At 43.8% G+C, this 13,447-nt stretch overlaps 2 protein-coding genes across 7 annotated transcripts in view; one reads left to right on the forward strand and one right to left on the reverse strand.

Moving 5' to 3' along the window:
• The window catches only part of LOC148888867 (porphobilinogen deaminase-like), a 116,561-nt gene that overhangs the window by 83,732 nt on the left and 19,382 nt on the right, over positions 1 to 13,447 (reverse strand). The window lies entirely within an intron of this gene.
• The window catches only part of a2m1 (alpha-2-macroglobulin 1), a 29,472-nt gene continuing 17,501 nt past the window's right edge, over positions 1,477 to 13,447 (forward strand). For all 5 annotated transcript variants that reach the window (XM_089014558.1, XM_089014560.1, XM_089014561.1 and 2 more), the window contains exons 1-13: positions 1,477 to 1,675; positions 2,413 to 2,593; positions 3,854 to 4,010; positions 5,343 to 5,395; positions 6,497 to 6,517; positions 6,715 to 6,883; positions 6,954 to 7,038; positions 7,500 to 7,617; positions 7,905 to 8,019; positions 8,093 to 8,202; positions 8,826 to 8,981; positions 12,274 to 12,510; positions 12,653 to 12,716. In XM_089014558.1, the coding sequence (XP_088870684.1) occupies positions 1,593 to 1,675; positions 2,413 to 2,593; positions 3,854 to 4,010; positions 5,343 to 5,395; positions 6,497 to 6,517; positions 6,715 to 6,883; positions 6,954 to 7,038; positions 7,500 to 7,617; positions 7,905 to 8,019; positions 8,093 to 8,202; positions 8,826 to 8,981; positions 12,274 to 12,510; positions 12,653 to 12,716 (1,549 nt within the window). In that variant the 5' untranslated portion in view covers positions 1,477 to 1,592. The remainder of the gene's footprint in view (positions 1,676 to 2,412; positions 2,594 to 3,853; positions 4,011 to 5,342; positions 5,396 to 6,496; positions 6,518 to 6,714; positions 6,884 to 6,953; positions 7,039 to 7,499; positions 7,618 to 7,904; positions 8,020 to 8,092; positions 8,203 to 8,825; positions 8,982 to 12,273; positions 12,511 to 12,652; positions 12,717 to 13,447) is intronic.

The following is a 13,447-nucleotide window of genomic DNA, read 5'->3' on the forward strand; positions in this document are numbered from 1 at the left end:
GAATAGAAGAAGAAGAAGAATACATTTCATTGTGTGATGTCTCGAGAGGCTTGGTCCTGGAGGGGGAAATACATTCCACTAAGATGGTTTCACCCAGAGAGAGTTTTGGCCCCATCTGATGGAAGGCGGCAATCCAAACCCCACACCTGTGGCTGATCCTGGCTTGATTGGCATGCATGGCTTTTAAGGCCAGAGAGCCTCTCAGTGTGCGGCGGGGAGACAAGCGCCATTGTTGGCCTCTGTGGAGAAACACAGAGAAACTCGTTGCCAGTTGGGACCGTAGCACGGAACACCGGATTTGGACCCTTGCTAATGGTGGCTAGGCTACCTAGGAAGGACATCAAGAGGGGTGAGGCCTAGAAACACATGGAGAAGAACTCCGTCTTCAGTTTCACCTCAGAAGAGACTTTATTATGATTTAAGAATTGGAAGGGACGCTATTCTTGCCTTTGTTGCTTGTGAATTCCGCCTGAAAGCCTTTATTAAAACCTTTGTTTGCATTCAAACCTGTCGCCATTTGCGCTCCTTGTCCTGCCCCGCTGAGAGCTAGCCTCTCATGACATCACAATTTCGAAGCGCCTTTCAAAACTCTCAAGGTCACTTTTCAGTGACAGGATATTTTTTCCTGTGGGTGAGCAGCGGCAGCCACACGCACCAGCGTTCACCCAGCCTAGAAGTAACTCAAATAGAACGAAAGCTAGCTAGATAATAGATAGCCAGCTAACAGACAGATAGGTAGCCTTAGCTAGATAGCCAGCTAATCATGTCTGGGAATATATATTTTTGGTTTTCATTTGTTAATGAAACTACCGATTTTCCTCCACTTAAAAGTGGAGGAGAGGACGTACTCTACCTTTATTTGTCTCACAGTGGAGAAATTGACATTTCTCAGCAGCAAGGTTATGAAAGGAAGAGGAAAGAAAGAAGTAGAAAAACAAAATACAGGCGTGGCTGGAAAAGCAGCCACTCTCGCAGAGCCATCCTGAAGTAAAAAGAAAACAAAGAACTAGATAGCAAAGACAAAGATTCATTCATTCGTCAGCACTTGCTGTACCATCTTTGTGACATGAAGCACTTCTAAATGAAAGTTGCTCAATATTACTTCACATGTAAGGCGCACCTGCAAATAATGCGCAAGGTCAGCTTTGGGGTGCGCCGAACACACAGGAAAAGATGGTAACGACTTTGTGTTCTTCAACTTCTTTTTGCACTGTAATTTAGGAATGTCTCCATCGTGAGCCAAATCCAACGTTTTCTTCTCTAATCTTAGTTTTTGAAGCCCATGGCCTGAACGTTGGTGTCAAATTATGAGCAAGATGATCCGGCTGGAGCTCCAAAAAGGAAAGTAGAAAAAAAAAACATCTTTGGCCAATAGAAACGATCCAAATGCTCATGCAAATGCATGGCAGCAGGCCAGTGCACGACTGCAGCTTGAACTTTTTTGTTGTTGCAGGGTAAACACCGGTGGGAGTGTTCTCGTCACAAAAGTTTGTCGAGAACGTGCATCGGTGTCCGAGGGGCTCCAGTGCACAAAGCTTCAGTCCAGTCGGAACGAGGCAACGACCGTTGTGTGCTGCCGCTGTTGCGCCAACATGTCAGCTGTCCTCCACATTCTGCCCATTTTACTTGCAGCAATCTTTTTGCAAAGCGCCTCGTCGGCTCATCTCAATGACACGTAAGTCAAGCCGATCAATCTTCAGCCCAGTTGACTCTTCTCAAATCTCCGCCAGCACGATATTTGGATGAAATGATTGATCGTTCAATCGTGATCACTCCGCATTTTGACCATAACGATGTTTTTGTTGTTGATTTTTTTTTTCGTCTCTTCGGCGTGGTCGGATCGACCGTTTGCATTGCCGAGTACTGCTTCAACGTCGCCATGTGGAAGATTGATGTTTCCCACACAACAGCAAATATGCTCTCTATTTCTCGTGCGTGCAATGATTTAAGGCGCGTGTCAAAGTCAAGGCCGGGGGGCCGAACCTGGCCCGCCACATCATTTTATTCGGGGCGAATCCCTAACTTCATAGGTGTCAGTCATGCTCATCTATTGATCTAGCTAGCGATTGAATTAGCTAGCAAGCAAGATAGCTCCCTTTTTATTCAGCTAGTTGGCTATTCCCTGACATCATTTGTGTCAAAGTCCAGGCCTCGAGGGCCAAATCTGGCCCACTACATCATTTTATTCAGCCCACAAAAGCAAAATTGCGAAATAATTGACCTGTTTTGTCATCGCCTGTTTGTTGCCTAGAAAGCTGTCACAGTAAAAATGAAAATAAATTAGATTTTAAGTTGGTTTCAGTCTTTAATTCATACAAAACCACGTTAGGCCCAGCAAATCATGTTCCACTTGAGTTGTTGTGTAACATAACTTTTCTGTCTTGTTTTTTTTTTCCCGGTCGGTCCATGTAGCCTCTTTGCCGTGACGGTGAGTTCCCAGGTCGGAGGAGGCTCCCAAGAAACCTTGTGTGCCCTCATCCAGGGGCCCACCGAGCCCGTCGCCTTGACCATCACTCTGGACACGGACGCTGCCAGCGCCGTTATCCTGGAGAAGGCCGTCAAACAGGACTTTTACCAATGCCTCAACTTTCAGGTCTGTTTGTTGACTAGCTTTCCGACCGTCCGTCCGTCCGTCCATCATTATGTAGCTAATGATCCGGCCGACTGGTGCCATGACTCCGACTATCTGCACATGGAGTTATTATGTCACCGAAACAAGCTTTGCTACTTTTAATTGAGGGCCCAAGTCACCCCAATAACTCAGTGATAATAGATTTTGATGATTATTATTATATATGTTTTTGCGCCCCTCCCCTCCCTGAGTTAAACACTCCCTCTATCAGAATGGCTGTGGCATTTCTCGACCTGCAGCTCAACAAAGGCTGCTTTCTACTTGAAGGCCAGAAATGTACCTGCATTGCTGTGGAAAAAGCAGAAAAATCCCTCCTCCTCAACTCTTAGTCGCTCTCCACACAAACACGCAGCCTGAGACATTTTGGAAGCTGTGACTGCCCCTGCTTATGTAACAACAGCTAAATTTGCCTTGTCGCCAAACACCACAAAGCAGATGCTGCAAAGTACGCAGTGATTTTTAGCCTTAACCTTGTGGACTGCTTTGTTGCTACAACACACAAGGCCTCTTGGAAATACAAGATTTGTCCAAATTTCTCATTTCATAATAATAATAATAATAATACATTTCATTTCTAAGCGCCTTTCAAAACTCTCAAGGTCACTTTACACTCACAGGATAAGTTTTTCTGTGGGTGAGCAGCGGCGGCCACACGCGCCAGCGTTCACTCAACCCCAAAGTAGCTCGCTAGCTAATAGATATAGTCGCTAATAGATAGCTACCTAGCCAGCTAGATAGCTAAATGATAACTAGCTAGACAGCTAATAGATAGCTAGGTAGGTAGCTAGCTTGATAGCTAGCTAGACTGTCATAAGTCTTCTCTTAAAGACCAATAATAAGTCAGCGATACCACAAGTACATCTGAGTTAAAAAAAATTACTTGCTTAGTACTTAGACACTTACTTACTTAGACACTTACTTAGTACTTATGACAGTCTAGCTAGTGATTTTGCCTCAGCTGTAATATCGGATTTTCCGCACCTTCAGTGAACGGCCTATTTTTAAAACTAATTTCCATATAAAAGGCATTGAAATGCGTATAAAATCAAATAGAAACGATAACAATGCCTGCAGTAGTGTTGTGCATCCACTAGATGGCGTTACACTAAAGATAATACAATTCAATGCAGCTTTGGTTATTTTGTCCCCTCCCTCAATTTCCAATCTATTTACTGTCGTCTATGTGTGTGTTTTTTTTTTTGTGGGGGGGGGGCACTTTAGGTCCCGACAGTGCTCAGGAGAACTGTGGCAACCATCAACGTCACAGTGAAAGGGGAGAGCGCCACCATCAACAAAAAGACCAAAGTCCTGATTGTGCCTCCCGCCTTCATTCACATTGTCCAGACTGATAAACCCGTCTACAAACCCGGCCAGACCGGTACGGATTGCTACAATCCAAATATTCAAAGTCGCAATGTCATACTTTGTTGCTATGCAACCATTTCTCTTTTTGCACGTATAAAAAAAATGCATTTAGCGTATTTTCTGGTGTATAAGGCGCACTGGAGTATAAGGCGTACCCCCAATGAATGCTTTTCAAATGTTTGTCAATTTTTTTTCCGCATATAATGTGCACCAGACTATGAGTCTTCGATGAATCAAGCAAGTTTTCCAAATATTATCTACAGTACAGTGATACCTCAGCTTACGAATGCTTTAGCTCACAAACTTTAAATTCGCCAGAATATCAACTTGGCATTCGAACTAGTTTTCGGCAGATGAACACCAAACCACACAGTCGAACAGCGCCACGGTGGCTGGCGGACTAGTTTTGTCACCCCCTTTCTTTGAGTGCAGACGTGGTTTGTAATCGAGTGGAGTACTTTTGCTATTATGGGAGCGAAAAAGACCCCACAACAGGCGAGTGTTAAGCCAAAGAGGACAAAAAAGAAAATAACATTTGAGCAGAAGAAGGAGATCATCGACTTAGCTGTCCCAGTACCATTACGCCAAGTCGACCATTGCTACCATCCATTGACCACTACCATCACAAAGATCAATCAAACGGCTTTATTATACTGTCCAGTTTATTTCTTTAATTACAATACAATAACACATTTATTATACATAAAATAAGGTATATTTTGTGTCGTTTTTAAGGCATATTTAGTATAATATGATGTCTTATGAGGACCTGGGAACGTATTATTCTCATTTCTAATGGTTTCTTATGGGAAATAAATGTTTGGCAGATAAACTTTTCGCCTTATGCACACTTTTGGGAACCAATTAAGTTTGTAAGCTGACGTATCACTGTCTAATACATAAGTATACAAGTTTTTACTGTCGCACCTTATAATGCAGTGTGCCTTATATTTGGAAAACACATATTTCTATATTATATTTGAAAAACGTTTTTTCATCAATTGAAGGTGCACCCTATAGTCCAGTGTGCCTTATATATGGAACAAAGTTTGAAATATACATCATTCATTGGGGGTCGGTGCTTTATACATATTGAGCGCGCAAAAAAAAAAAAAAAAAGTAGTTTTCAAATCTGAAGTGAAGAATAGTGACTGTTATTTTGGTTTATATGGGACAATTTGAAATATTGCTTTGGACTTTAGCAAGCAACATATAATATGGTTAGCTTTCGTTGACCGAAATAACTGATGTTTTGGGCCAAATGTGGCCCCCGGGCCTTGACTTGGGACACCTGTGCTGTCATGTATCAAACACTCTTTGTTTGATTGTCCATCTTTGTTGACAGTGCAATTCCGAATTGTTTCCATGGATTCCAGTTTCATCCCGGTGGAGCGGCTGGTAAGTTTTCACTCCATTTTTGTCGTTTGAGTGATTGTTAAAAGGGATCGAACAGGGAACTTGGTCTTTTTTTGTGCCAATGTTAAAAAGGAGCCACTGTTGGTGTTGTGGAGAGTGAGTGGGAGGTTGAACAGAGGGGCTGTTTGTTGTTTTTTTCAGGGCGGCGCGCGTGCGTGCGTGGGTGTGATGCGCGCTGTGGACTCGTGTGATAAACATGCTGTCAGAGTTCATTTGCCTCATCCTCCATTTGACCCAAACATCGCAATCAATACAAGCTCAAGGCCTTTTCCATCTGTCAGAAAAAGATCTGCCGTGCACGTTGAAGATGTGCCAAAACCAAATACGTCGACTGCACTCTTATTTGTTTCCCTTTATTTTACCACATGCTGAATGTGACGATGGAGTCTGTCCTTGTTTTTCCTTTTAGCAGCCAGCTAACAGCCAGCTAACAGTGATTGTGATGTTTTAGGACAATGGTCAGGGTAGCTTCCAAAAAGCCTAAGACACCCTGAATCGCTTGCCATCCAATCGCAGGGCACACAGAAAAAAACAACCACTCGTGCGTGTTTTTGGAACGTGGGAGGCAACCGGATGATCCGGAGAACACCCACGGAAGTACAGGGGAGGGGGGCATGCACACAGGGAGGCCGGTGCAGGGATCGAACCCACGAACTTTGCACCCTGAAGTCAACGTTCTAACCACTCGCCGACCAGGTCGTTTAAATATTGGATGGAATGTTTTCAATTCTGATATTACTAAAAGCAATCCAATAGAATACTCATTCACTGCCAGACGATGTGCAAAAATGTGTCCACTCCAGTGCCAGGGTTTTTGTCATTTTCACTCAAATGGCATGACCCACACAATATTGAGTTTGAAGACGACATCAACATTCAATGCAGTGTAAGAAATCGTAGACTCTGTTCTTTCATCAGAAAAAAACAGTTAATTGCTCTAAAGTTGTATGGCTTTGGAGTTATATGAGCTTAAAATGAGGGTGGATGTCTAAAATACAATCCATATTGATTTATATGGCGCTTTAATAACAGCTGAAATTGAAGATGGCGGCATGTACTAATGGCATGTTTGTTCTTTTTTAGTACACAGTGGTGGAACTTCAGGTAAGACATTTCCTTATGGCTCCAACATCGGCAAAACACATTGGGATGAAAATGTAAGCTTTTTTTTATTCGACAACAATCAAAGCTGGAATTCCCACTTGGAATGAATGACAGAATGTAAACCCAAAAAACATCTCCAAGTTTTCTGGCGACGCTCACTTGCAAGTAAGTCCACTTTTGTCTGTTTGTCCACATAGGACCCCAATTCCAATCGGATCGCGCAATGGTTGGATCAATTGGTTTCGGCGGGCATCCTCGATCTTTCCCATCGCACGATTGAGGAGGCGACGCAAGGAAGCTACCTTATTACCGCCACCACGGACAAAGGAGAGAAAATCTCCCACAGCTTTGACATCAAGGAATACGGTCTGCTTTTATTGCCACGCACTCCACCTTCTTATCATGAGGATTCATTCTTGTTTTTTTTTTTCTTTAGTTTTGCCCAAATTTGAGGTCACAGTTCACCTCCCAAGTGTGATCTCCATCTTGGACCAGGAGGTCACGCTTAAGGTTTGTGGCAAGTAAGTCTTTGAATCTGATTCCATTTGCTCATCCTCGTTTTTTTTCATGTAAAAAGCTATCTTCCAACTAGCCTTGAAAGTCGTGCTATTGCAATTGAATGCACTTCATTTCTGAACAGCAATCACAAAGTAACTACCTTAGTAGCGTATTTTCCAGTCTATAAGGTGCATTTAAAAGCCTTGATTTCGTGCCTTTTACGCAGGTACGCCTTATATGTCAGCGGCCACTGACTCCCCAACCTCAACTGTCTGTAGCGCCTTATGATGTCATGTACTTTATATTTGGAAAACTTTGATCTATTTATGCATTATATTTGAAAACCTTTTGTCATTCATTGAAGGTGCGCCTCATACTCCGGTGCGCCTTATATATGGAGAAAAAAAAAATTTCTTGGGGGTGCGCCATATACACCGCAAAATCCGGTAATAATGAAGAAAATAACTTGTGCTACTGCGTGCAGATACACTTACGGAAAGCCAGTTGTTGGCTCAGTCAAGGCGGAGTTTTGTCGGAATGCTTTTCGCTTTTACTGGCATGCCAACATGGAGACAAAAGTCTGCAGGACGTATAAACTGACGGTAAGTCCTTTTGTGTCAAAATCCAACTGCATTCGTCTAAAGTACAGGCGTCCAAGTCAAGGCCCCGGGGCCAAATCTGGCCCGCCAACATCATTTTACTCGGCCCACAAAAGCAAATCAAGCATGTGAAATTCCATGATGCTTGCTAAAGTCCCAAGCAAAATGTCAAATTGTCTTGTGTAAAGCACAATAAGAGTTATTATTCGTGACTTGTAGTCCATCTTCAATTTGTTTCGCCTTCTGGAAGATATGAAACATTCAAATGGCTTCCCCAAATTTTCTTCCAGACGGATCTCAGCGGCTGTGCAACAGAAACAGTCAACATGACAGATTTTGCTCTTAACAAAAATACGTATGACGATAGTTTTGTGGTAGATGCTGAACTGGAAGAGCACGGCACAGGTAAGTGTCCCAAATATTTGTCTTGTCATCTCCATGACTTGACAACCAAGTGATTGTCCTCTTTGCCATTTAGGTGTGACCTTGAAAGGGTCGGGGCGCTCACGCTTCAGTGCCATTATTAGAAGCGTCACTTTTGAAGATGCACCTGAAGCGTACAAGCCTGGAATCCCATTTGAGGGAAAGGTCGGCACTCTTTTGCCACAGTTGTGAAAGCCAACATGAACTCATTGACTGACAGACGCTCGGCAAAAATGTGGCCAGTGCAGTGCCAGGGTTTTTGTCATTGTCACTCCAATTCCAGGACCCACAGAAGATTGAGTTTAGGACAACATCGACATTCAATGCAGCGTTATAAACTTGACACTCTCTTCTTTCATCAGAAAAAAAGTTAATTCCTAAATGATATGGGTCTAGAGTTATCTGAGCTTGAAATGAGGGCGGCTGTACAAAATACAATGCAATACATCCATATTGATTGATGCAGCACTTTAACAACAGCTGAAGCTGTAAAAAAAACGCTAACATGGAAAAAAGGGAAATGATGCCCCCTTGTGGAAGGGAAAAACATTGCCAGAGGTCTGAGCAGCACTTTATCGGCACCCCCGCCATAAACCGATCAAATTTGGGAATGGTGCTCCACGTCATATTTTCAATTCCCAATCAATCATCAATGTTGAGAGTGGCAGTGAATGAGTTCAATGGATGCCAAGCAATGAGCCAAAGGACACATTGCAGCTTCAAGCAGCGAGTCGTCCCTCCAAACTCTCGCCAATTTCTTGACATTTGGTCCTCTTTCCTGTTTGCAGGTCAAAATGACGGGTGTGGACAAAAAACCTGTGGCCAATCAACCTGTGTACTTCTTTGCCCCCGACTCAGTCAACTTCACACTCACCACCAACACAAAAGGCGTCGCCTCCTTTTCTTTGGACACCAGCCACTGGACGGGCAGCGTCAGCCTTAAGGTTTGTGACACATGACGCCAAGCCATTTCGGCGAGGAGCTACACTGACACCTCTTTGGCGGACCAACCAAACCACACAGCGCCACGGTGGCTGGCGGACTAGATTTCCACACCCACTTTCTTTGAGTGCAGACATGGTTTGTTATCGAGTGGAGTACTTTTGCTATGATGGGACAGAAAAAGACCCCCCACAGGCTAGTGTTAAGCCCCAGAAGACATTAAATAACATTATGGTCTAGCAGAAGGAGATCATCGAAAAACATGAACAAGGTGTGCGTTTGTGTGACTTGGCGTACCAGTATGCTAAGTTGGCAATAGAAGAGGTTGAAAAACTTCTGTGAGTGATTAATGAAAAGCAGCTAGCAGGGGACAGTGTGAGTGAGGGTATTATGACCGAGAAAGCACGGCAACTTCACTCGGATATCATCAAGAGGCAACGACATCAACGACCGTCACAAAGGTCAATCTTCTTCTTTTCCTTTCGGCTTTCCCCTTCATGGGTCGCCACAGCGAATCAATGTCCTCCATCTAACCCGGTTTTCTGTATCCTCTCACAACAGCTACCTTCATGTCCACTTTGACCTTCCTCTCGGTCCTCTTCCTCTCTGTCTCCTGTCTGGCAGTTCAAGGCTCAGCATCCTTCTCCCGATATAGTCACTCTCTCTCCTCTGGACATGTCCAAACCACCTCAGTCTGACTTTCTCTCCAAAGCCTCTAATATGAGTTGTCCCTCTAATGTACTCCTTCCTGATCCTATCCAACCTGGTCGCTCCCAAAGAAAACCTCAACATCTTCATCTCTGCTTCCTTTCTTTTGTTTCTTCAGTGGCACTGTCTCCAGTCCAAACATCATGGCTGCTCTCACCACTGTTTTATACACTTTTCCTTTCATCCTAGCTGAAAGCCTGACATCACATTTTTCTCCAGCCTGCCTGGACACGCTTCTTCACCTCTTTTCCACACTCTCCATTGCTCTGGACAGTTGACCCAAGTACTTCAAATCCTGCACCTTCTTTATCTCTTCTCCCTGTAGCATCACTCTTGCACTTGGATCCCTCTCATTCACACACATATATTCCGTCTTGCTTCGACTGATCTTCATTCCTTTCCTTTCCAGGGCATATCTCCACATCTCTAGTTTTCCGCCACCTGTTCCCTGTTCTCGCTACCGATCACAATGTCATCTGCAAACATCATGGTCCAAGGAGATTCTTGTCTAACATCGTCTGTCAGCCTCTCCATCACCATAGCGAATAAGAAGGGGCTCAGAGCTGACCCCTGATGGAGTCCCACCTCCACCTTGAATTCCTCCATCACACCGACAGCACACCTCACAATCAGTCATCAATCTTACAGTCATGATGCATGTCTTGCACCGCTCTGACATACTTTTCTGTCACTCCAGACTTCCTCATGCAATACCACAGCTCTTCTCTGGACACCCTGTCATACGCTTTCTCCAGATCTACAAAGACACAATGCAATTCCTTGTGACCTTCTCTGTACTTCTCTATCAGCATTCTTAAAGCAAACACTGCATCTGTCGTACTCTTTTTTTTTTTTTTTTTTTTTTTTTTTTTTTTTTGCATGAAGCCATACTGCTGCTCACAAATGTTCACTTCTGCTCTTAGTCTCGCTTCAACTGCTCTTTCCCAGAGTTTCATTGTATGGCTCATCAACTTTATTCCTCTGTAGTTAGTACAACTCTGCACATCTCCCTTGTTCTTAAAAATGGGCATGAGTACACTTCGTCTCCATTCTTCAGGCATCTGTTCACATCTAAGATCTTGTTGAATAACCCAGTCAGGAACACGACCACCACCTCTCCAAGACACTTCCATACCTCGATTGGTAAATCATCAGGCCCGAGTGAGTGCCTTTCCCCCCCTTCATCCTCTTCAGCGCTCTCCTCACTTCATCCTTGCTAATGTTTGCTACGTCATGGTCCACAACAGTCGCGTCTTCTATTCTTTGTTCCTTCTCATGTTCCTCATTCATTAATTCTTCAAAGTACTCTTTCCATCTTGCCATCACACTACTGGCACCTGTTAATCCATTGCCATCTCTATCCTTAATCACCCGAACCTGCTGCAAGTCCTTACCGTCTTTGTCCCTCTGTCTCGCCAGCCTGTAAAGATCAGTCTCGCCTTCCTTGCTGTCCAGCCAAGCATACAAGTCATCCTTGGCCTCTTGTTTGGCCTTTGCCACCTTTACTTTAACCGTGCACTGCATCTCCTTGTACTGCTGTCTACTCTCGTCCGTCCTCTCAGTGTCCCACTTCTTCTTTGCTAACCTCTTTCTCTGTATACACTCCTGCACCTCCCCATTCCACCACCCAGTCTCCTTATCTACCTTTCTTCCACTCGATACACCCAATACTTTCCGACCTGTGTCTCTTTTTGTGTTCGCTGTAGTTTGCCAGTCATCTGGAAGGACCTTTTGCCCACCCAGTGCTTGTCTTACCTCCTTCCTAAATGTCATGCAACACTCTTCCTTTTCCAACTTCCACCATTTTGTCCTCACTTCAGCCTTTGGTTTCTTCATCTTCCTCACTGCCAGCGTCATCCTACACACCACCAACCTATGCTGTCTGGCTACACTCTCACCAACCACTACTTTGCAGTCACTGATTTCTTTTAGATGGCGCCGTTGACACAAAATGTAGTCTATCTGTGTACTTCTGCTTCTACTCTTATAGGTCACCCTATGTTCCTGTCTCTTCTGAAAGAAAGTATTCACAATAGCCATTTCCATTCTCTTAGCAAAGTCAACTGCCATCTGTCCTTCAGCGTTCCTCATCTGGAGTCCAAACCTGCCCATCACCTCCTCATCATCTTTGTTTACTGCGCCAAAATGTCCACTGAAGTCTCCACCAATTACAACTCTCTCCCTTCTCTGGATGTTCTGTATGACTTCAAAGTCCAACCAAAATTCCGTCACAAAGGTCAATAAAACGACTTTATTATAGTGTACAGTTTATTTCTTTAATCACAATCCAATAATACATTTATTATCCATAAAATAAGGTCTATTTTGTGTCGTTTTAATGCTTATTTCGTAGAAAGTTATGTTTTATGGGGACCTGGGAATGGATTATTCTCATTTTAATGGTTTCTTATGGGAAATAAATGTTTGGCAGACGAACTTTTCGCCTTACACACACTTTCTGGGAACCAATGACGTTTGTGAGCTGAGGTATCACTGTACTTGATGACAGAGTTGATTGAGTTGACCCTTAATCCAAAGTCGTGAGTGGCTCCGAATGTCATTGTTGTCTTGTTTTGGTGTTAACAGGCGGCGTCCAAAGCGGTGGATGATGATGAGCCATATGTAGCAGATACACAGAAACCCGAGTACAGGGCAGCCTACCATAGCGTATCGGCCTTCTACTCCAAGAGTAGTAGTTTTCTGAAGCTCATGCAGGTCGGCGGAAAGATCTCCTGCGACAAAGACGCCACCGTACGAGCTCAGTATATCATTCAGGGACAGGAGCTCCAAAAGACACAGCAGAACTTGGACTTTTTCTACTTGGTGAGTTCAGTCGTTGTCAGTGTTGGCAACTTCCATCTGGACTACAAATTATTTGTGTTACTGCGTCAACAGCAAATGGAATTCACACCCATTTCAAATGTCAGTGCGTGTAAACGGACACTTTGATTTGATGTGTTCTTAGGTGATGTCTAAAGGAGCAATTGTCCAGCATGGCCGTCTCCCAGTGGCAGTTACAGTGGGCACAGGTCATCTCAATCAAATTCATTTCATTGTCTATATACTGTATAGTGTGTGTGTGTGTGTGTGTGTGTACATATATGAAAACGTACAATAATATGAAATGGGACATGATCTTGGCACTTCTTAAATATACCGAATGTGTCAGACCTTTCTCTCCTCATCCGAAGAGCTTCGTCAGTGAACTAAAGTTATGCTGGTAACTCTGGCCCTATATCCCGAAAGGACAGAGATAACGGTACCAAACCTCTGCTCTGATAGGTCCCTGCTCTAAGGTTGGGGGAGTTGACGACAGTGAGGTTCAAATCTTAGCTCAAGAAAATCCATGCTTTGAAAGAGGAGGCAAAAAAGCCATTTTTTGTAAAACAGCAAAACCCTTCACTAAATCGCCATGGTGGTTTAAGGGTTTAGACCGTGCTTACAAGATACTTCTTATGTAGCAATCAGAGCCAAGTAGAGGTAATCAGATAGGAAAAAAGAGATTGGCAGATGAGAGGTAATCAGAAAGAACAAAAGAGATTGGTTCATTAGGGATCTATACAGGTCAACTTGAGTTCAGCACAACTTGGGTTCGCTGATGAAGCTTTTCGGATGAGGATCGAAATGTCCAACACCCTCAAAGAAGTCCAGATGACGGCTGAAGAAACCTTTTCCTCCATTGACCACTCCTGTACGACTGAGATACGACGTTTAGCTTGGTTTATTCTATTGTTTGGGTGTGAAATCTGATTTCGAATGT

Source organism: Hippocampus bargibanti, linkage group LG14, assembly GCF_051943395.1.
Source record: "Hippocampus bargibanti isolate YZ-2025 linkage group LG14, ASM5194339v1, whole genome shotgun sequence".
NCBI lineage: Eukaryota > Metazoa > Chordata > Actinopteri > Syngnathiformes > Syngnathidae > Hippocampus > Hippocampus bargibanti.